Raw genomic sequence first — 18,452 nt, 5'->3', positions numbered from 1 at the left:
CTCCACACCCTCTCCAGCATTTGTTACTTGTGGACTTATTAACAATGGCCATTCTGACAGATGTGAGGTGTGGTACCTTATAGTAGTTTTGATTCGCAGTTCTCTAATAATCAGTGCTGTTGAGCATTTTTTCATGTGCTTGTTGGCTGTCTGTATATCTTCTCTGAAGAAATGTCTATTCAGATCTTTTGACCATTTTTCCATTGGGTTGTTGGCTTTTTTGCTGTTGAGTTGTATAAGTTGTTTGTATATTTTAGACATTAAGCCCTTGTCTGTTGCATCGTTTGAAACTATTTTCTCCCATTCCATAGGTTGTCTTTTTGTTGTTGTTTTTTATGGTTTCCTTTGCTGTGCAAAAGCTTGTCCATTTGATTAGGTCCCATTGGTTTATTTTTACTTTTATTTCTGTTGCCTTGGGAGACCTAAAAACACATTTGTAAGGTTGATGTCAGAGAATGTCTTGCCTATGTTCTCTTCTACGAATTTGATGGTGTCTTATCTTATGTTTGAGTCCTTAAGCCATTTTGAGTTTATTTTTGTGCATGGCGGGAGGGTGTGTTCCAGTTTCATTGATTTACATGCCTCAAGGAGCTTTAGCTTGAAATTCCTCAGCTTGGTTTTGGATGCGACAAGAAATGATTAGAAAGGGAAGATGTGGTAAGGGGGTTGGTTATAGATGGAAAAGGACTTGGTAAATGCTGGTCTCTTTTTTAAAAAATTGAGATATAATTGACATATTACATTATATTGGTTTCAGGGGTACACATAATGATTCAATATTTTTATATATTGTGAAACGGTCACCATAGTAAGTATAGTTAACACACACACATAGTTACAAGCTTTTTTCTTGTGATGAGCTCTTTTAAGATTTACTCTCTTTGCCACTTTCAAACATACAACACATTAACTGTAGTCACCTTTCTGTATATAACATCCTCATGACTTATTTATTTTATAACAGGAAGTTTGTACCTTTTGACTACTTTCACCCATTTCCCCCACCCCCACCGCTTGCCTCTGGCAACCACCAATCAGTTCTCTGTATGTGTGGGTTAGGTTTTTTGTTCTTGTTTGTGTGTTTTTTAGATTCCACATATAAGGGCGATCATATGGTATTTATCTTTCTGTGTCTGGCTTATTTCACTTAGCATAACACCCTCCACGTTAATGTGTTTGTTTTTGACAAGCCTAGTTTTTCTTGACTTTTGGCCCCAAGGGAAATCCCGATTCTTCATCATAGTGACGCTATGAACTAAGTAGGAAACAAGTGTCATAAAGAGTAATGGTTGAGTTCCCACTGTGGGACTCATGGCAATGTATTGGTATTCATGCACATGGTGAGACACGCAGACAGGCACACATGCATTCTGCTTACAAAACTATCCTTTACATTTCTGCCTTAGGAATATAAAGTTGGCAAAATTACACTAACTCAGTTTGTCTGAATTAATTTTTATTTCCCAACAGTAGTGATTAACTTTCTCTGAAGCAGAAAAATGTTACCCTGTGGAAAAAAAGACAAGGTTCATGATGGTTATGGCTATTGATTAACCTGCAAAATTTGATGAGCCTTCGTGTATTGTAGCTTCACTTTTTTTCCCCCTCATTTTAAAAAGGGCATCAAAGTATGGGAGTGGAGGCAAAAATTTTCCATAGCCCGGGCTTCATTGTTTATGAAGAATACTGGGAGTTGTTTTTCTCTGGCTGGGAATGTCAAAAAAATGGCAATGTACCTTATAATACTTCATTTATACAGTCTTGAGGTCCTTAGAATGCCATTTTATGATTCAGATAAGTCAGTTCAGTCTTGTTAAATTATTAAGTATTCATGGGCCATGAGAAGTACAAATGGAACCCACCTTAAAATTTGTGGGACCCCAAAGCAAATCATGTTGGCAGTAGATACATGTACCGATGTGAACAAGATGCTATGGGAACACAGGATAAGGAGAGAATAAAAAGTTAGGAGATTGGACAAGTCTACAACAAATAATAACAGCTAAAAATCTATAACAAAAACAAAAGAAAGATTTCTCAAAGTAGGTGATCATTGAGATGGACCTGTAAGGATGGTTAAGATGGTTAAAGATGACAAATGAAAAAGCTCACGGTATTCAAGATGTTGTAGGTTTACAAAATACCCGTTTGTGACAATGAAACAGAATAGCGAGGGTCAAAATTCAGAAGGGACATTGGCCCCTACTAGCTCTTGTTTTATTGCACGTAAATGGAGCACACTTATTCCCCACATGCGTTTACAACTCTGATGAACTTTAAAAGGCATCTTCCATGAATCAGAAGAATGACGCACGTGTTTTCTCATATTTAATTTACCCTCCAGAGCAGCAGATCAATAGTTATGTGCCGAGAAACTGCTTTCCAGTAGTGATGTGGAGTATGAAAGACATGGAGAAATCAATTTCTCTTTCCGGTCCCAGGAGACTCAGTGCCTTCTGCATGGCTCGTGGCAGTAGTAGTCTCAACTTTTTACCTGCGTTCTCTAAACTCTAAACACTGGGAGTAAATAGAAGCATATTCAGAATGTTTGAAACGGCTCTATTTGTCATCATCACCCCTGTTACTAGTAAGTTATTAGGCTCCTATATGTGGAGTTGCTGATGTAAGCATTATGTGAAGCAAGTTTGATAGGAATTCTCTGGAGGTTTAATACCTAATATTGTACATGAAAATAAAGTTTGAGTCGGATTTTGAAAAGTGAAATTTAAAAAACCCAGTATATTGAGAGGCAAGAACAATAGCATCTAGTTCTGTGTTCCAACTATTAAACCCTCAAGCTCTTTAGTTATTAAATCATTTTTAGCACGTTCCAAGTGCCTCATACCTTGTAAGAGTCTTCATATTTTAAGTCAAATTATTGACAATGTTTTTTTTTAATCATTATACATCTTCTTTTTCTATTCACCTGGTAGGACCTATAAAAGTCAGTATGTTTAATTGTTCCGTTTTTGGCTGCTTTTTCTTTTGCTGACAAGTAAAGCTTTTCTAAACAGGGAGTTCCTGTTGTGGCTCAGTGGTAAAGAACCTAACCAGTGTCCATGAGGACGCAAATTCCACCCCAGGCTTCACTCAGTGGGTTAAGGATCTGCTATTGCTGTGAGCTGTGGTATAGGTCGCAGACGTGGTTCGGATCTGGTGTGGCTGTGGCTGTGGCGTAGGACGGCAGCTCTGATTTGACTCCTAGCCTGGGAACTTCCATATATTGCACATGCATAAAGACAAAAAAAAAAAAAAAGACAAATTTTTTTTTCTAAGTAAATACAGGGGTAAAAAAGTTAAAACTAATTATAGGCTATTTAGAAAATAGGAATGAAATCACTGTACATCTGTACTTATGTCAGGGGGCAGGAACAGTACCCTAAGTAAAATTCATTGCAATAGATATTTTCATATTAACTGAGAAAGATGAAAAATAAGCTGATTAGCCAACTCACGAGTTATAAAAAAGAACAAGTAAACCAGTGTAATGACAGCAAGAATAAGAGATGGATGAATAAGAATAAGAGATGGATGAATCAGAAAGCCAAAGAAAGGAATTGAAAATTAAATCCAAGATCTTGTTCGTTGATCAAATGACAGCAAAGACGGATGAACGTCTGGAAAGAACAATGAAAAAAATTAGAAAAATTAATATATACACTAAAAAATATATAGGTAATATAAAAATGGAGTATTTTATGGGAACTCTTGTATAAAGTCCTAGAAAAAACTGGAAAATCTTAACGAAATGAATGCTTTTCCTGGAAATTATAAACAGAAAATATGGACTCAGAAAGAAATATGAAACCTGCAACTAATGACAATATAAGAAATGAAAGTTTTGAAAGAACTCTTCCCCAAATTGTGTATGATTCTGATTCTTCAACTCTGAATATTTTGTTTCTTCTGCATTTTCAAGTAATTGTAAACATAGGCAATGTTAGAAATCTTTCTGTACCATTTTTAAGATGTTAATAAAAAGGCCAGGAGAAAGAATGAGCACTTGACAGAAACCTAAATAATATTCTTCTACAAAAATGGGTTTAAAAACCTAAAGAAAAAACACAGCAGCTAAGTGCAGAAGCGTGGTAAAAAACATCAGACTGAGCTCATCTAAGGGTCACATCATCAATGTAAAAAATTTTTTTAATACAATGCACTAAATAGTAAAAACTTTAGAATCAAATTAATAGATACTGAAAAGGCAGGTGATAAATTTTACCATCAATTAATTTATTGTTTACCAGTTTTTCTTTATGGCAGCACTCATGGCATATGTAAGTTCCTGGGCCAGGGATTGAATGCAAGCCGCAGCTGTGGCCTATGCAACACCTGAGGCAATGCTGGGTCCTTTAACCCACTACACTGGGCCAGGAATCGAACCCGTGCCCCGGTGGGAACTGCCACCATCAGTTATTGATAAAAGGAATTTTCAGTAGTAGGACTACATGGATACTTTTCTCTCATGACGCGTCAAATTGAAGGTGACTCAGCAGCTCCCCGCCGAGGGAGCAGCGTGAGGAAGGGCGAGGAAGACAGGGGTCCTTGGGATTCCCACCAAGATGTCTCGCTGTTCTCATAGGGCCACTGCAGTGAGACAAAGCAGCATGGCATGGGAACACACAGGGAGATTCAGGGCTAAGGGAGGTGCATTTCGAAAATATTTTCCCCTCATTTTCCCATTATTTATTTATTTATTGAAGTATAATGGATTTGCAGTGTTCAACTCTCAAAAGCTGTTAACACTGGCTGCCCATGCCTGTGGTATTACGGGTATTTTGTACTTTTCTCTCTTTGCCTCTGTCTGCTCTCTGCAGGACTTCTATTGCTCTTTCTTCTATTGTATTTCAAAATGGGATAACAAACATTGAGAAATCGCAATTCCAAAGAGCGATTTTTCGTCTCTTTTCAAATGGGTGGCTTACACTATAATTCACTCTTTTATTGTCTTTAGTCCTAGTCAAAAGCAAGAGACTTTCGATACTTTTCTGAAGTTTTAAGGCTAAAGAAAAGCTGAATCAGATGCCTCTCTCTAACACAGCGTTCTTCCTTGGTGCCAACAATCAGCTTTGTCACAATCTCTACCTGTCGGCTTTTTTCGCCCCATGATGCCTTTATCTAGTCTACCATTTCCTAAGATAACTTCACCTAGCCTGACTTTGTTTTCGGGAGTTGGTTACGCGAGCGCTTGCTTCCTTCTAGGAAATTTCCATGTCACCTAAGAGCGAGCTTGTTGGGATGGCTGGCCTCCTCACTTGTGGCCGCCTCTGCCTCGAGGAGGGCTTTTCCTGACTCTGCCCTGGCAACCAAGGGGCAGGCGGCGAGGAAAAGCTTCCCTAAGTGGAGTCAGACGACAGCAGTGGGTCCTCTGTGATAGACTGTCACCCTTACTAGGTGGGGGAAATGATAGCCTCTCAAATAAGAGGCTGTGTTGCAGAAGTGTGGTTGTTGATATTTTCCTCGTTGTTGCTTTAAAAATCCAGGTTTTCTCTTCAGCAGGAGGGCCACCGGATCTAGTTTCTCCGTTCTTTTTATGTACGTATGTATGTGTGTGTGTATGTATGTTTTGATTCTGGCTCTCTTAGGTATTTATTTATTTTTTGGCCACGTCCCCCAGCATGCAGAAGTTCCCCAGCCAGGGACTGAACTTGCACCACAGCAGTGACAGCTGCTGAATCCTTAGCCACTGTGCCACCGGGGAACGCCTCATTTTTCCATGCTTGGTTTACAAGCAGAGAGGTGGAATCTGGGGCCTGAATTCAGGAAGGGTGGTGTGGTAGAGAGCAAGGCCCTGACACCCACCCGCAGGGGGCTTGATGGGCGTCTGCAGAGTGCCACTAGGGGAAGGGCAGTCCTCAGAGCATCTCAGGTTCTGGTAGAGTTTCAGTTTTGACCAAGGACGACGTGAGACACAGTGGGGTTCGGTGTGGTGGAGATGGGGTTCGGGTGACGCTCATTCCACTCTTCCTGTTGCCGCCAGGGCCTTAAACCCTGGATCCTCGGTTTCCTCGTCTGTAACAGGATTACACACAGCCACCGTGTGGCGCTGTTGTGAGGATTAGAGAAATAATCCAGCAAAGCTGGGTCGTGGCAGGAGGTAGCGCCTGTTGACCGTTCCTGCTGCACTGGCTAATGTAGTCTCCAGCCACATCGTTCCGTATAAAGCTAAGCAACATTCAGTCTCCAGCAGCACCAGCTCCGCATCACCTACTGGACAGCCGCCTGTGCCCAGCGGCTGGCGTGCGGTGCGTAGCGGGTACGTCCTGAACAGCGTGGAGAGGAACGGCCCCTCGGGCGGCACTGCTCTATGTCACTGCCTTTGGTTTTACTCCACTGCCAGACCTCAGGGCGGACCAAAGCCATTCTCTTTGACTTGGAAGCTCTCCTGGATATTTACCTGCGGAGGTGAGCGTCAGATGCGGCCAGCCTTGAAAGGGTGTCGTCCTTTGTTCACCAGAGGTGGAAAGGAGTGATGTTTGTTCTCCAAATTAAGGTCGTTTATCTCTAAGCCAGATATGTCAGCCCTGAAGAGATGGGAAGTTCATGCCAAGATAAACCTCCAGAAAGGACTCCTTCTTTCTCCTGTGCATTTAGCCAAACAAGAACAGAAAAAGGGGTGGGGGAGAATAACTACTTTTGAGTCAGCAGAGAAAACATTCTTGTAGGTAGAGTTTGGAAAGGACAACTAACAATCTGTTTCCAAACAGGTTTTTGTAAATAACTGACAGGAGATGGGCTGTTTCTATCAAAGTATTAACCCAAACGATGGCGGTTAATCATTAAATCTTTCAGGTGGTGGCTTGCTTGTTTGCTATTCTAATCCGGATCACAGAATGGCTAAAGTAGCTTTAAGTGGAGGGTGGAATTTTTTTTCCCTCTGCTTGCCTTGTGTTTTCCACTCTGAAAGAATGTTGTGGCTGCTCTTTTTTCTGGTGACTTCTGTTCGTGCTGAACTTTGTCAACCAGGTACGTGAGCCTTGAAACTTAAAAACAGATCAATAGTTTTCTAAATGATTGACACGTCTTTGACTGAAAGACTTCTTTATTTTTCTAAATCTGCCATTGTGTTGTGGTTTGATAGTTGAGGCTGTGAATGTTTTATGAGTTTGAAGGAAAAATTTCAACCGTCTAAGATGCTTGCAGTTCAACTTTCAGGAGTATTTGGGGCAGTTTAATTGCCGTTCTTTGTTCTGTTGTTTTGAGTTGCATTAAATATTAGGATCTATCAGGCTCCATTTTGGCAGATTTTTATTATCACATCCTGCTCTCTTTTTTTCTCTCTGGCAGATGCCGAAAATGCTTTTAAAGTGAGACTTAGTATCAGAACAGCTCTGGGAGATAAAGCAGTAAGTGAAGAACTTGCGTGTTCATTTAACATCTTGTTTGCTAAGAACACTCCTTTCTCTAATAATGAGCCTCTGTGTTTGCTTATCTTAAACTTATATAGACCTCAAATCTGATTTTTTTTTGTCTTTTTGTTTTCTTTTTTTTTGTCTTTTGAGGGCCGCACCCACGGCCTGTGAGGGTTCCCAGGCTAGGGGTCCAATCGGAGCCTCAGCTGCTGGCCTACACCACAGCCACAGCCACGCCAGATCCCAGCCGCATCTGCGTCTGCGACCTGCACCACAGCTCACGGCAACGCCGGATCCTTAACCCACTGAGCGAGGCCAGGGATGGAACCCGCAACCTCATGGTTCTTAGTCATACTCGTTTCCACCGCACTACGATGGAAACTCCAAATCTGATATTTTCTTAAAGCAAGAACATTCATAGTAAAATAGAAATTGTTAATAAGCTGATTTTGCCTAGTCTTTAAATTATTCTCTAGCATATACTATAGATTAAAGTTCTGCCTTGCCCAAGACAATTTCATGAGCCTGAGCGTTTCAGCCCAGAACAGTGGCGCACAGGGGCCTGAGTCAGGCACTCAGGTCTGGGTTCAGCTCTGCTCTTCACTGTGTGGTCGTTTGAATTTTGTCAGTCACCGTCATGGAAAAGAGGGCAAGAGTCACCCACCTAAGATCTTTGAGAGCACAAAGTTTTTCTGATTCTAATGTGAAGTTTCTAAAGTTCTTCTCAAATATCAGAGTAACAACATGAAATATATGTTGTTGAATATATGAAATTGAAGTTAAAAAAATAGTCATGGGGCTCCGGTGGCTCTAGGAACAGTAAAGACTGTCGAATTGATAAGATGACTTTGTGTAATTCTAATTTCAGTTTTCTGCTGTGGTTTGTGAACATTTTCCCTGATAGAAGGTGATAGTAAGATGCCTCAGGCTAGAAATGATAAAAGTGCTAAAAGAAACTTAGAAGTATTCGGTTTGTAGGCCAGTCCACCAGTGTATTATTTTGTTCACTTAATGAGTAATAATCATTCCGACAGTGAGCTTTCATTGAGAACTTAGTTTGCTTTCTTTCTGGGGCCCTTCTCATCACTTTGTTCACATCTTCTCATTTAGCCCTCATAACAACCCTTTGAGGAAGGGGGCACAGGTGTTCCCATTCTCTTTAGATGGATGAGAAAACTGAAGTGCAAAGACACTAAGTGAACGTCTCAAGATCTCACGTCAGCAAGGGGTAGAGGTGAGGTCTGAACCCAGGCAGTGTGACTGCAGAATCCACTGTCTCTTCCATTGGGTAGGGTTGCTCATCCCAGCATCTTCTGAGGGCAGGCAGCATGCTGGATGCTGGGATGCACTGGATGCAGTGCAGCAAAATCCAGGCTTATCCATGCCCTTGTGGAGCTTACAGTACTGGGACAGTTGGCTGTCCATTAAATATTCACTGAGCCAAATGCAAATGTGCAGCCTTGAAAGCATTACCAGGAAAGAGAAGTCCAGAGGGATTTGGCCTCATCAGGGCCTCAGGAACTGGCATTTACTGTGAGGTCTAAAGTACGAGTAGAAGTACACGGGGGGTTAAAAGCAAAGAGGGAACAACAGCACGTGGAAAGCCTTATCACAGGAGGAAACCTGGGGAGAGCGAGGGGTGGAAGGAAGGCGGGGGCGTCTGGAACGGGAGCAGCGAGGAGGAGCGTGGCGCCTGACGAGCTTCGAGAGAAAGGAGGAGTCAGGCCAAGGAATGTGTGGCCCATGTCGGGGAGTTTGAAGCAAGGGGGAGTTTTATGCAAGAGGTGTCATGGTAGATTTCGTGTTGGGAAGACACCTAGGCCGCAGTGTGGAAGACAGACCCGAGGGCACTAGGAGAGAGGGGAGGATCCAGTTGGGAGGTGCTCGAGTCGTGTGGGTGAGAGGGGCTGGCCGTTCGGAGTACAGTGTGTTGCTGGAGAGCTGGAGCAGTGAAGGGATGTGAGAGCCACAGGGTTGGGATGACAAGGAACCGGGGGCGGGGGGGGGGATCGTCAAGGAGAAGCTCTTGTTTCTAATTATGCAGCCGGATGGATGATGGCCCGTTTCGGAGTCAGGGAGCCAAGAACAGACAAGAAAACGTTGGCGTTCATTTTGGACTTACTGAGTTGGAGGTATTATTGACAAAGAGGCAAGGACACAGCTGGCTTGATATGTACATTCCTGCGTCACTTGCACTGAGGTGGCCCTGGAACCCTGGAGGAGATGGCGGTGCTGGGGGAGGGAGTGGAGGGTGACCAGAGGAGAGGGTCTGGCCTCGAGCTTTGTGATTCTCGAAAACTTGAGCCTCGGAGAAGGGAGCGAACCGGCAAAGGAGGCAGAGGGGTGAGGAAGACCAGGAGAAGGCCGTGTCACCGGGGGGAAGAAAGGGCTTTCAGATGAGCAGAGTGTTCACGAGCATCACATGGTGTTGAGAGGCCAAGTGAGGGCAGACTGAGAAATGCTCTCTGCGCTGAGAACGTGAAGGCCATGGGTAACTTGCGAGAGCCGCTCTGTGCAGTGGTGGGGCTGGCAGGCGGATAGTGGAGGCGGCGAAGATTACGCGGCCGTGACCACGTCGAGACGGAAGGGTGGACATCTTCTGTAAGAATCGGGGCTGTGAGGGCAGCAGGGAGACAGCAGAGATCGAAGGAGGAGGATGGGTAAAGGGATTTGGATGTGCGGTTGTTTTAGTGGGAGAGACTCGAGCATAGTTCACAGTCAGTGAACATGGAAGAGGGGGAGAGACTCATGCTGTTTGGACCCTTCGAAAGCCAGAATGGGGGCATTCCTCCTAGAGGTGGATGGAACAGCCATTGACTGGAGGAGAAACACCAGATCTGGCCTTTGGCGAAGATGGGGATAAAAGATGGGCTCCTCTGGAGGAAGTTTTGTTCTTGGCGTCAGGAGGATGGGGGAGTTTAAAGGGATGACTCAAGATACACCTGTGACCCACGAAACGCGCACCTAGTAGGGGCGAGGTGTGAGCGAAAGCACTGAGATTTGGGGGGGCTGAAGGAGGTTTGAAATGGTCATTGTGAACCATGAGAGAGAAAAAACGGATGGAGAATCCTAAGGGGACCCCGGGCAGTGTGGGAGCAGGTAATGAAGGTAGAGTTAAGCCAACAAACCCTGTGCTTTTCTCCAGTTATACTTGATTGCTCACCTAAAACGTGGGGTCATCCACTTTAGTTTGCGAGGGCTGCTGCTGTAACACAGTACCACAGATTGGGTGGCTCAAACCACAGGCATTAACTTTTTCTCGGTTCCAGAGGCTAGAAATCCAAGACCCAAGTGTCAGCAGGTCTGGTTCCTTCTGAGTTCTGTGAGGGAAGGATGTGTTCCAGGCCTCTCTCCCTGGCTTCTAGATGGCGGTCTTCTCCCTGTGTTGGGATGTTTGGACTTTAATGTATGAGTTTCTTTGTGGGGGGCACAGTTCAGCCCATGATAGGCACATACACTCAAGTTTTCAGCCAAGGAAATAAAAAGAAAAGTTGTGCTGGTGTTAATAAAGGAAAGGAAGCTGAGATGAGGAGTCAGCTTACAAGGGAAGAGAGAAAGGAAGAAAAGAAACCACCTATTTATGTCTAGCATGGCATGTCCAAATGTCCTATCTGTTGACCGGCTACTCATAATGCAGGTTTCAAGAGGATAACGCCGTGGGAAATACACCACGCTTGGAATGCTAGCACAGCCAGGAAACTCTATCCTGAACAGCATGGTGACAGGATTGATCATGATTTCCAGTCTTTATTATATGAAAAAGATGGAAGAGAGAGAGAGACAGACAGACAGACAGACAGACACACACACACCAACGCAACTGTGACCACAGTTAGAACCCAATGGACCAATTTTTACCCCATGCCTCTTCACTTTACATTCTCTGTTTTACTTTGCTTTCAGTATGCCTGGGATACAAATGAAGAATATCTCTTCAAAGCGATGCTGGCTTTCTCTATGAGAAAAGTTCCCAACAGAGAAACAACTGAGTAAGTAAACCATGAAAAGTCTCAATTGATTATTTGCAATATTATTTGAGACAGTAATTCAAAACTCAATCTTGAAAATAATTTATAGATCTGGAGTTCCCTTCATGGCTCAACAGTTAACGAACCCCACTAGGACCCATGAGGTTGTGGGTTCGATCCCTGGCCTTGCTCAGTGGGTTAAGGATCCGGCGTTGCCATGAGCTGTGGTGTAGGTCGCAGACGTGGCTTGGATCCCGTGTTGCTGTGGCTCTGGTGTAGGCCGGCAGCTGCAGCTCCAATTTGACCCCTAGCCTGGGAGCCTCCATATGCTGTGGGTGTGACCCTAAAAAGAAAAAAAAAAAGAAAAAAAAAGGAAAAGAAAATAATTTACAGATCTAATTTTAAGAGATCTACATTTTAATCCTTTATAATCTAGCTCAGCTTGTAGGTTATATCACGTCCTAACAAAGCTCTCTGCTCACTAGGCACTATGAAGATAAATATAAGAAATCGTAGTTATATATCATAAGCATTCTGTGTTTCTGTCTATCCAAATACCTTCTCTTGTAGATAGATGGATAGATAGATAAAATAGAAAGAAAAGATTTCTTTTCTCATCGTGTTGGTCTGCTCTGGCTGCCCTAACAAAATACCACAGATGGGGTGGCTTAAATAGCAGAAGTTTATTTCTCACAGTTCCGGAGACTGGAAAGTTGAAGATCAGGGTGCTAACAAGGTAAGTTTCATCCTGAGGCCTTTGCTTTCAACTTGCAGGTGCCACCAAATCTTTGTATGCTCACATGACCTCTCCTTTGTTGAGGGGGAGGTGGCAGGGAAGAGAGTGCGCATTTTGGTGTTTTTTCAGATGAGAGCACTAATCCCATTAGGGCCCCACCATGATGGCCTCATTTAACTGTAAATCTCTCTCTATAGGCCCTATCTCCAAATTCAGTCATGTTTGAGCTTAGGGCTTCAACATATGAATTTTGGGGGGAAGGGGATAAATAAGTCCATAGGATTCATTTTGAAAATAAATGTATACAGGTTTTTCCCACGGTTGGCATCTATCATAGCACCTTTTTTTATTTTCCTAAAAGCTTTAGTACAATTTTTAACAGTTTGACGTCTTTATCCATTCTTCCAGAGGCATCTTCCTTATTTGTGATGTTTCCTTCCATCTTTATTTGTGATTAGGGTAACGCTCCTGCTCTCTTTCTACTCCCTTCCTTCACTCCACTCCTTGAGAGGTGAAATGACTCATCTGATCGGTGAGCTGGAAGGAGAAAGTGGGCATAGCTTCCCTTCTCTTGAGGAGCCGGCCTGCCCTCAGACAGCAGGTGTTTTTCTGTGCTGCTCCCCACACTGAGTACAGAATCCAGTCCTGCTCGGGCAGGCCCACACCTCTGCCCAGCTGTTCATCCTGTCTACAGCTGTGGACTGTTAAGATTGGCAGGAGCAGAATCCTGAGGTGTTAAGTGTCTTGCACAGTACTTTAGGATGTGCTGATACCTGCTTCACTTCACTGCTACCTGGGTCACTATAGATGAATTTGTCTCATCTGAGAATTTTTTTTTTTAATTAGGAAGGAAATTTGCCGGCTGATAAAAGTCATACCCTCCAACCAGCCTTTTATTTTGGTCTCCTGTCCGCTTCATTCTTTTGTCTTAATTTTATTCAGAATCTGGCAAAGACAGTTTCTATTTATCGGTCTTCCTCAAACCCACAGTGTATTATGCATGGACTGTGAATACAAGGGATAAAACAGAAAAGTAGGATTTGGAGGAGCAAAATAAACATGATACATGGATTTGTGTGTGTACACACAAATACACACACACGCCCCTATGTGTTTAAAAATACATAATATATGAGTTCTTGCTGTGGTGCAATGGAATGGCAGCGTCTCTGTAGCACCAGGACGCAGGTTCAGTTCCCAGACTGGCAAAGTAGGTTAAAGGATCTGGTGTTGCTGCAGTTACTGCATAGTTCACAACTGCAGCTTGGATCTGATCACTGGCCTGGGAACTCCATGCACCGAGGGGCAGCCCAAAAAGAGAAAAAAAGACTATGTAATATATTCATATGATTCAAAAAATTAAAAGAAGGAGGTGTAAGGTAAAACAAAATTATGCCCTAAGTGAATTCTATTCCTATTTTATAGACTCTAAGACAAGATGCATTTGCTAAAACATAACGCTTTTAAACTGAAGCTTTTTTTTTTTTTAAGAGCAGCACTTATGGAAGTTCCCAGGCTAGGGGTGGAATCAGAGCTATAGCTGCCGTCCTACACCACAGCCACAGCAATGCCAGATCCGAGCCATGTCTGTGACCTACACCACAGGTCACAGCAACACCAGATCCTTAACCCACTGAGCAAGGCCAGGGATCAAACCCGCATCCTCATGGATACTAATAGGGTTCATAACCCACTGAGCCACAACAGGAACTCCTAAACGGAAGCCTTCTTTCCAAAACAATTTATAATAACATTTTTTCCCAATAAAAATTAGAAGATTACTTTCTAGGAAATCAAAAAGGACAAATGTAAGGAGAAAAGGGAACCCTCGTACACTTGTTGGGGATGTAAATTGATGCAGCCACTGGGGAAAACAGTATGGAGGTTTCTCAAAAAAACCTAAAACTAGAACTATCATATGACCCAGCAGTTTCACTCCTGGGCATATATACAAGAAAAGCAAAAACACTAATTTGGAAAGATGATGCACCTCTATGTTCCTAGCAGCACTACTGACAATAGCCAAGATATGGATGCATCTGAAGTGCTGTCAACAGGTGAATGGATCAAGAAGATACAGTGTATACACACAATTGCTCCTAAGAATATAACTTAGCCATAAAAAAGAATGACATAATGCCATCTATAGCAACATGGATGGACTTGGATGGTGTTATGCTTAGTAAAAGAAATCAGACAGAGAAAGATAAATACTTTATAATTTATAGGCAGATCTAAAAAATAAAACCAACTAGTGAATATAACAAATAAGAAACATATTCAGATCTAGAAAACAAACTAGGGGTTACCAGGTGAGAGGGGGAAGGGGGAGGAGCAAGATAAGGGCAGGGGAGTAAGAGATACAATATATAAAATGAATAAGCTACAAGTATATATTGTACAGCATAGGAAATATAGCCAATATTCTATAACAACGATAAATGGAGTATAGCCTTTAAAATTTTGAATCACTATGTTGTACAGAGAAGCTTATATAATACTGTATATCAATTGTACCCTAATCAAAAAAATAGACAAAAAGAAAAATATAAGGAAAAAAGCTACTGGTCATCTCACAATACTAACCCCTCAACTAGTCTCTTTTAATTTTCTTGTTTTTTTTTTTTTTTGTCTTTTGTCTTATTAGGGCCACACCCACAGCACATGGAGGTTCCCAGACTAGGGATCCAGTTGGAGCTGTGGCCGCTGGCCTCTGCCACAGCCACAGCAATGCCAGATCTGAGCTGTGTCTGTGACCTACACCACAGTTCATGGCAACACCAGATCCTTAACCCAGTGAGCGAGGCCAGGGATCGAACAGGCGTCTTCATGGATACTAGTTGGGTTCCTTAACTGCTGTCATCTTCTTGTTCTTGATGCTGTGTTCATTTTAATATCATTTCCTATGAGTGCCTAAATTTTACCTTGAATATGATTATGTTAAATAACATTTCCATTCTTAGGAAAAGTTAATTTAAATAAGTAACAGTTCAGATTAATTTTGAGGACTTCACTTTTGAAATTTTTTTTTCCTGGAAACTGGGCATTGGAGGATTCTATAAAGATATCATATGGTTTATTTGCAAAGGCGTTTTAATTGGAATTGGGTGCATAAGATATATAGAGGCTTTTGTTGTCACTGTCAGTTACAAAATTTGAAAAGTGCAAAATTAGATTGAGGATCACCAATTTTTTTCCTGTAAATGCTCAGGCAGTATGAATCTCAGCAATACTGCTGTCAGGAGGCTGAGTGGTGAGGGCTGCCTCGTGAAAGGGCCTGTGTTTAGGATGCTCTACAAGTGCTGGGCCCGATCCGCCGAGCGCTGCTCTCACGGTGGCTGCATCTTTACGCCCACAGGTTTCCCCTACGGGAAAGGGCACCTCACGGTGAAGATGGGATGGAAAACACCTTTGCAGACAGGCTGCCTCTCTCGAGTGTGCGAGGTCATAGAAAGGCACCACTAGCTTGGCAAATGGATCAGATGTAAAATCTGCCTTTCAGATTTAGGCTGTCACAGCAGCCCTAATACAATACACACTAACACAATAGCAAATGTTGCTGTTTGCTGTCACTGACACGATAGCAAATATCCCTTTCCAGGGAGGCTTCAGGGATCCAGATCTTGGAGGTTATTAGCTTTTTCTTTCTTTGTTTTTTCCTCCTCGTTGCTTGTTCTGTGGCTGTTGCAGAGAACCTGAAGATCTTGAGCCGTGCTGGATGGAAAGTGTCAAGAGTAACTCCCTAAAGATAGTCAAGTGATGGACAGCGCGCCGACTAATGCCGTTTCCATGCCGCCTTTCCCCCAGTCTTTGCTAGAGGGTCTCCTCTGTCCCACGTGATCTCACCCAGGGACCCGGGCGCGGTGTCTCCTCTGCATGACTGGAAACCTACAGCGGGCATACCCGCGATCCAGCGTAACCTGGATGGCCTCTGCCAGAGGGTGTTCTCTCTAAAGCGAGGTCCTGGCCGCACCCGTGCAGGACTTGGAGGAGAGCAGAAGGGGTCCAGTCACCAAGAGCCGCCTCCTCGGGCAGTGGAAGGGAAGGTCGAAGGAGCGGAGGCAGCGGGCGGGGGCCTGCGGGGAGGGGCGCGGGGTCCACTGCCATCCCCAGGACAGGGCGGGGAGGGGTTCCAGCGCGTGCATCGCAGCGCAGGAGTCTCGAAATGTTGAGAGGATTCTCTCCCCAGGGCTAAACTGTAGTCTGTTTTCCAGGTAAGCTGGGAGAGGTATCTGCCTGCTTTCCTCAAGTATTGTCTTTTGGGATAATTGATCAACCTGAGCGAGAGAGGTCGACGTGTAGCTGAGGCGTAGCTTTTCTCCTTCTGCGGAAAACGATGTAGGTCACGGAAGGGATTTCTCCCTCCGCCTGATCATTCAAGGAGAAGCCTTGTGACCTACGAAAGAACAGCATGCTGTTGTAGCCCTGGCGAGGGGATTAACGGTCTTGTGCCTGTAAAAGAGCAGCCCAGCTCCTGTGTAGTCCTTTGATTCCGGAAACAGGAGCCCGATTCTTCCCTCCGCTTGGACGGAGTTGGTCCTGGCGGGGGCCGTTGGCGAGAAATGGCAGCGGGGCCAGTTCTTAGACAATCGCCTTCGCACCGGGCTCCCCACACTGGCGCAAAGGAGTGGACCCTTTCACCTTGTTAGTGATTTGCTGATGGAAGCAATTTGTGTATGTTTAAATGTCATTGGCTTGTGAAACAGTCAGACAAACTTTTTAGTCCAGCAAAGAGGTCCATCAAGACCCATCTGTATTTAAAAATCTTGAAAATGTAGGTTTTCTATTTAGCTCAGCTAATGGCATTTCCGTTTCTTTCTTTCTTTTTTTTTTAGCTTTTCAGGGCCACACCTGCATCATGTGGAAGTTTCCAGGCCAGGGGTCGAATGGGAGCTACAACTGCTGGCCTGCATCACAGCCCCAGCAGCGCTGGATCCTTCACCCACTGATTGATGCCAGGCATCGAACCCGCATCCTCATGGATACTAGTCGGGTTCATTAACCACTGGGCCATGAAGGGAACTCCCTCAGTTTATTATTCTTGAGGTAGACTTGACAGATGACACTATTTTAGTTTCCGGTGTGCCGTGTAATAATTTGATATTCGTATATATTGTGAAATGCTCACCACAGTGAGTCTCGTTAACATCCCTTACCACACGGTGTGATAGAATTTTGTTCTTGTGATGAGAACTTTTAAGATCTAGGCGTTTCCCGTCGTGGCTCAGTGGAAATGAAGCTGACTAGCACCCATGAGGACACAGGTTCCATCCCTGGCCTTGCTCAGTGGGTTGAGGATCCGGCGTTGCCGCGAGCTGTGGTGTAGGTTGCAGACGTGGCTCAGATCTGGTGTTGCCGTGGCTCTGGTATAGGCTGGCGGCTACAGCTCCAATTCCACCCTTCGCCTGGGAACCTCCATATGCCGCAGGTATGTTTAGCTCAATAAGTGCTGTTGGCTGGTGGATTTTTCCCTTTGTGCAAACCTTAGAGGACATTCGGTGTGGTCATATTTGGAAGAAAGGGCATGGAAGAAGTCACACTGGTTGGACACAATCTCTGAATGGAAGGAATTGGCATCTTTGGGTCCCAGATCTTCTCCTGAAACCCGTGCCATCCGGTCTTCACGGTACTGCCTGTAGCACCAGCCCCAGCTTTCCTTAATGTACATTTCCTCTTGGCTACCTCTGTGTACACCACATGCAGGAGTCTTCTTATACGAGAGAGTTCTCTGTGTTTTGATGTTGTCTGGCTCTTTGTGGTTGGGGGAAAGAAAGTTCTGGGGGAGCAGTCTCCCTCCTTTCCTTCCTCCCCTTTCTGTGATCGCAGTGCAGGCCCGATTCGGTAGCTCCGTTTCTCTCTCAGGAAGGCGGGGGCACACGCTGCAGGGCAGGCTTGGGCCTCGTCCCCACGCCCCAGGGCCCAGAGGAGTCTTGTGTTGCAGATGGACAGAGTGTTTGACGGGCTCCCAGGTGATGCTCAGCTGATAAAGTGGAAAGCGTGTCCTAAGCTTGGAGACTCTGGAGTTCTCATCAGGGCAGGGGTTAGAGCCCCTCCCGACAAGGGCTGTGGACCACCCACATGAAATCCAGAAGCCCTTTGCCCTCCCCACTGTCCTGGGTCTCTCCTCACATGGAGCGTGGAGTCCTGTGGGCAGATCTGGCATCTCGGGACTTTTGGCTTCCCCTTTGGTTTGAATCTTCTGGTGAGCTACCACCGTGACCTTGATCTTCAAGAGCCTCTTTTTAAAAAACTTTCTATGCTCGCCGATTGGCCGTGTTCTGTCAATTTCTGCTGTACAGCAAAGTGACCCGGTTACACGCTCGTGCACAGTCTTTATCTCACACCATCCTCCATCCTGCTGCATCCCAGGTGAGTAGATGTGGTTCCCTGTGCTGT

General features: G+C 44.3%; 1 protein-coding gene across 2 annotated transcripts in view; it reads left to right on the top strand.

Annotated features, from left to right (window-relative positions):
* TMEM27 (transmembrane protein 27) overlaps positions 6,798 to 18,452 on the top strand; it is a 31,682-nt gene continuing 20,027 nt past the window's right edge. Inside the window, exons 1-3 of one of the 2 annotated variants that reach the window (XM_021080139.1) lie at positions 6,798 to 6,966; positions 7,288 to 7,346; positions 11,256 to 11,341. In XM_021080139.1, the coding sequence (XP_020935798.1) occupies positions 6,834 to 6,966; positions 7,288 to 7,346; positions 11,256 to 11,341 (278 nt within the window). In that variant the 5' untranslated portion in view covers positions 6,798 to 6,833. Of the gene's footprint in view, positions 6,967 to 7,287; positions 7,347 to 9,385; positions 9,485 to 11,255; positions 11,342 to 18,452 lie in introns of those variants that run through there. The other variant, XM_021080140.1, reaches the window with a different exon arrangement.

Source organism: Sus scrofa, chromosome X, assembly GCF_000003025.6.
Source record: "Sus scrofa isolate TJ Tabasco breed Duroc chromosome X, Sscrofa11.1, whole genome shotgun sequence".
NCBI classification, from domain to species: domain Eukaryota; kingdom Metazoa; phylum Chordata; class Mammalia; order Artiodactyla; family Suidae; genus Sus; species Sus scrofa.
This window is presented reverse-complemented; position numbering and strand designations above follow the sequence as displayed.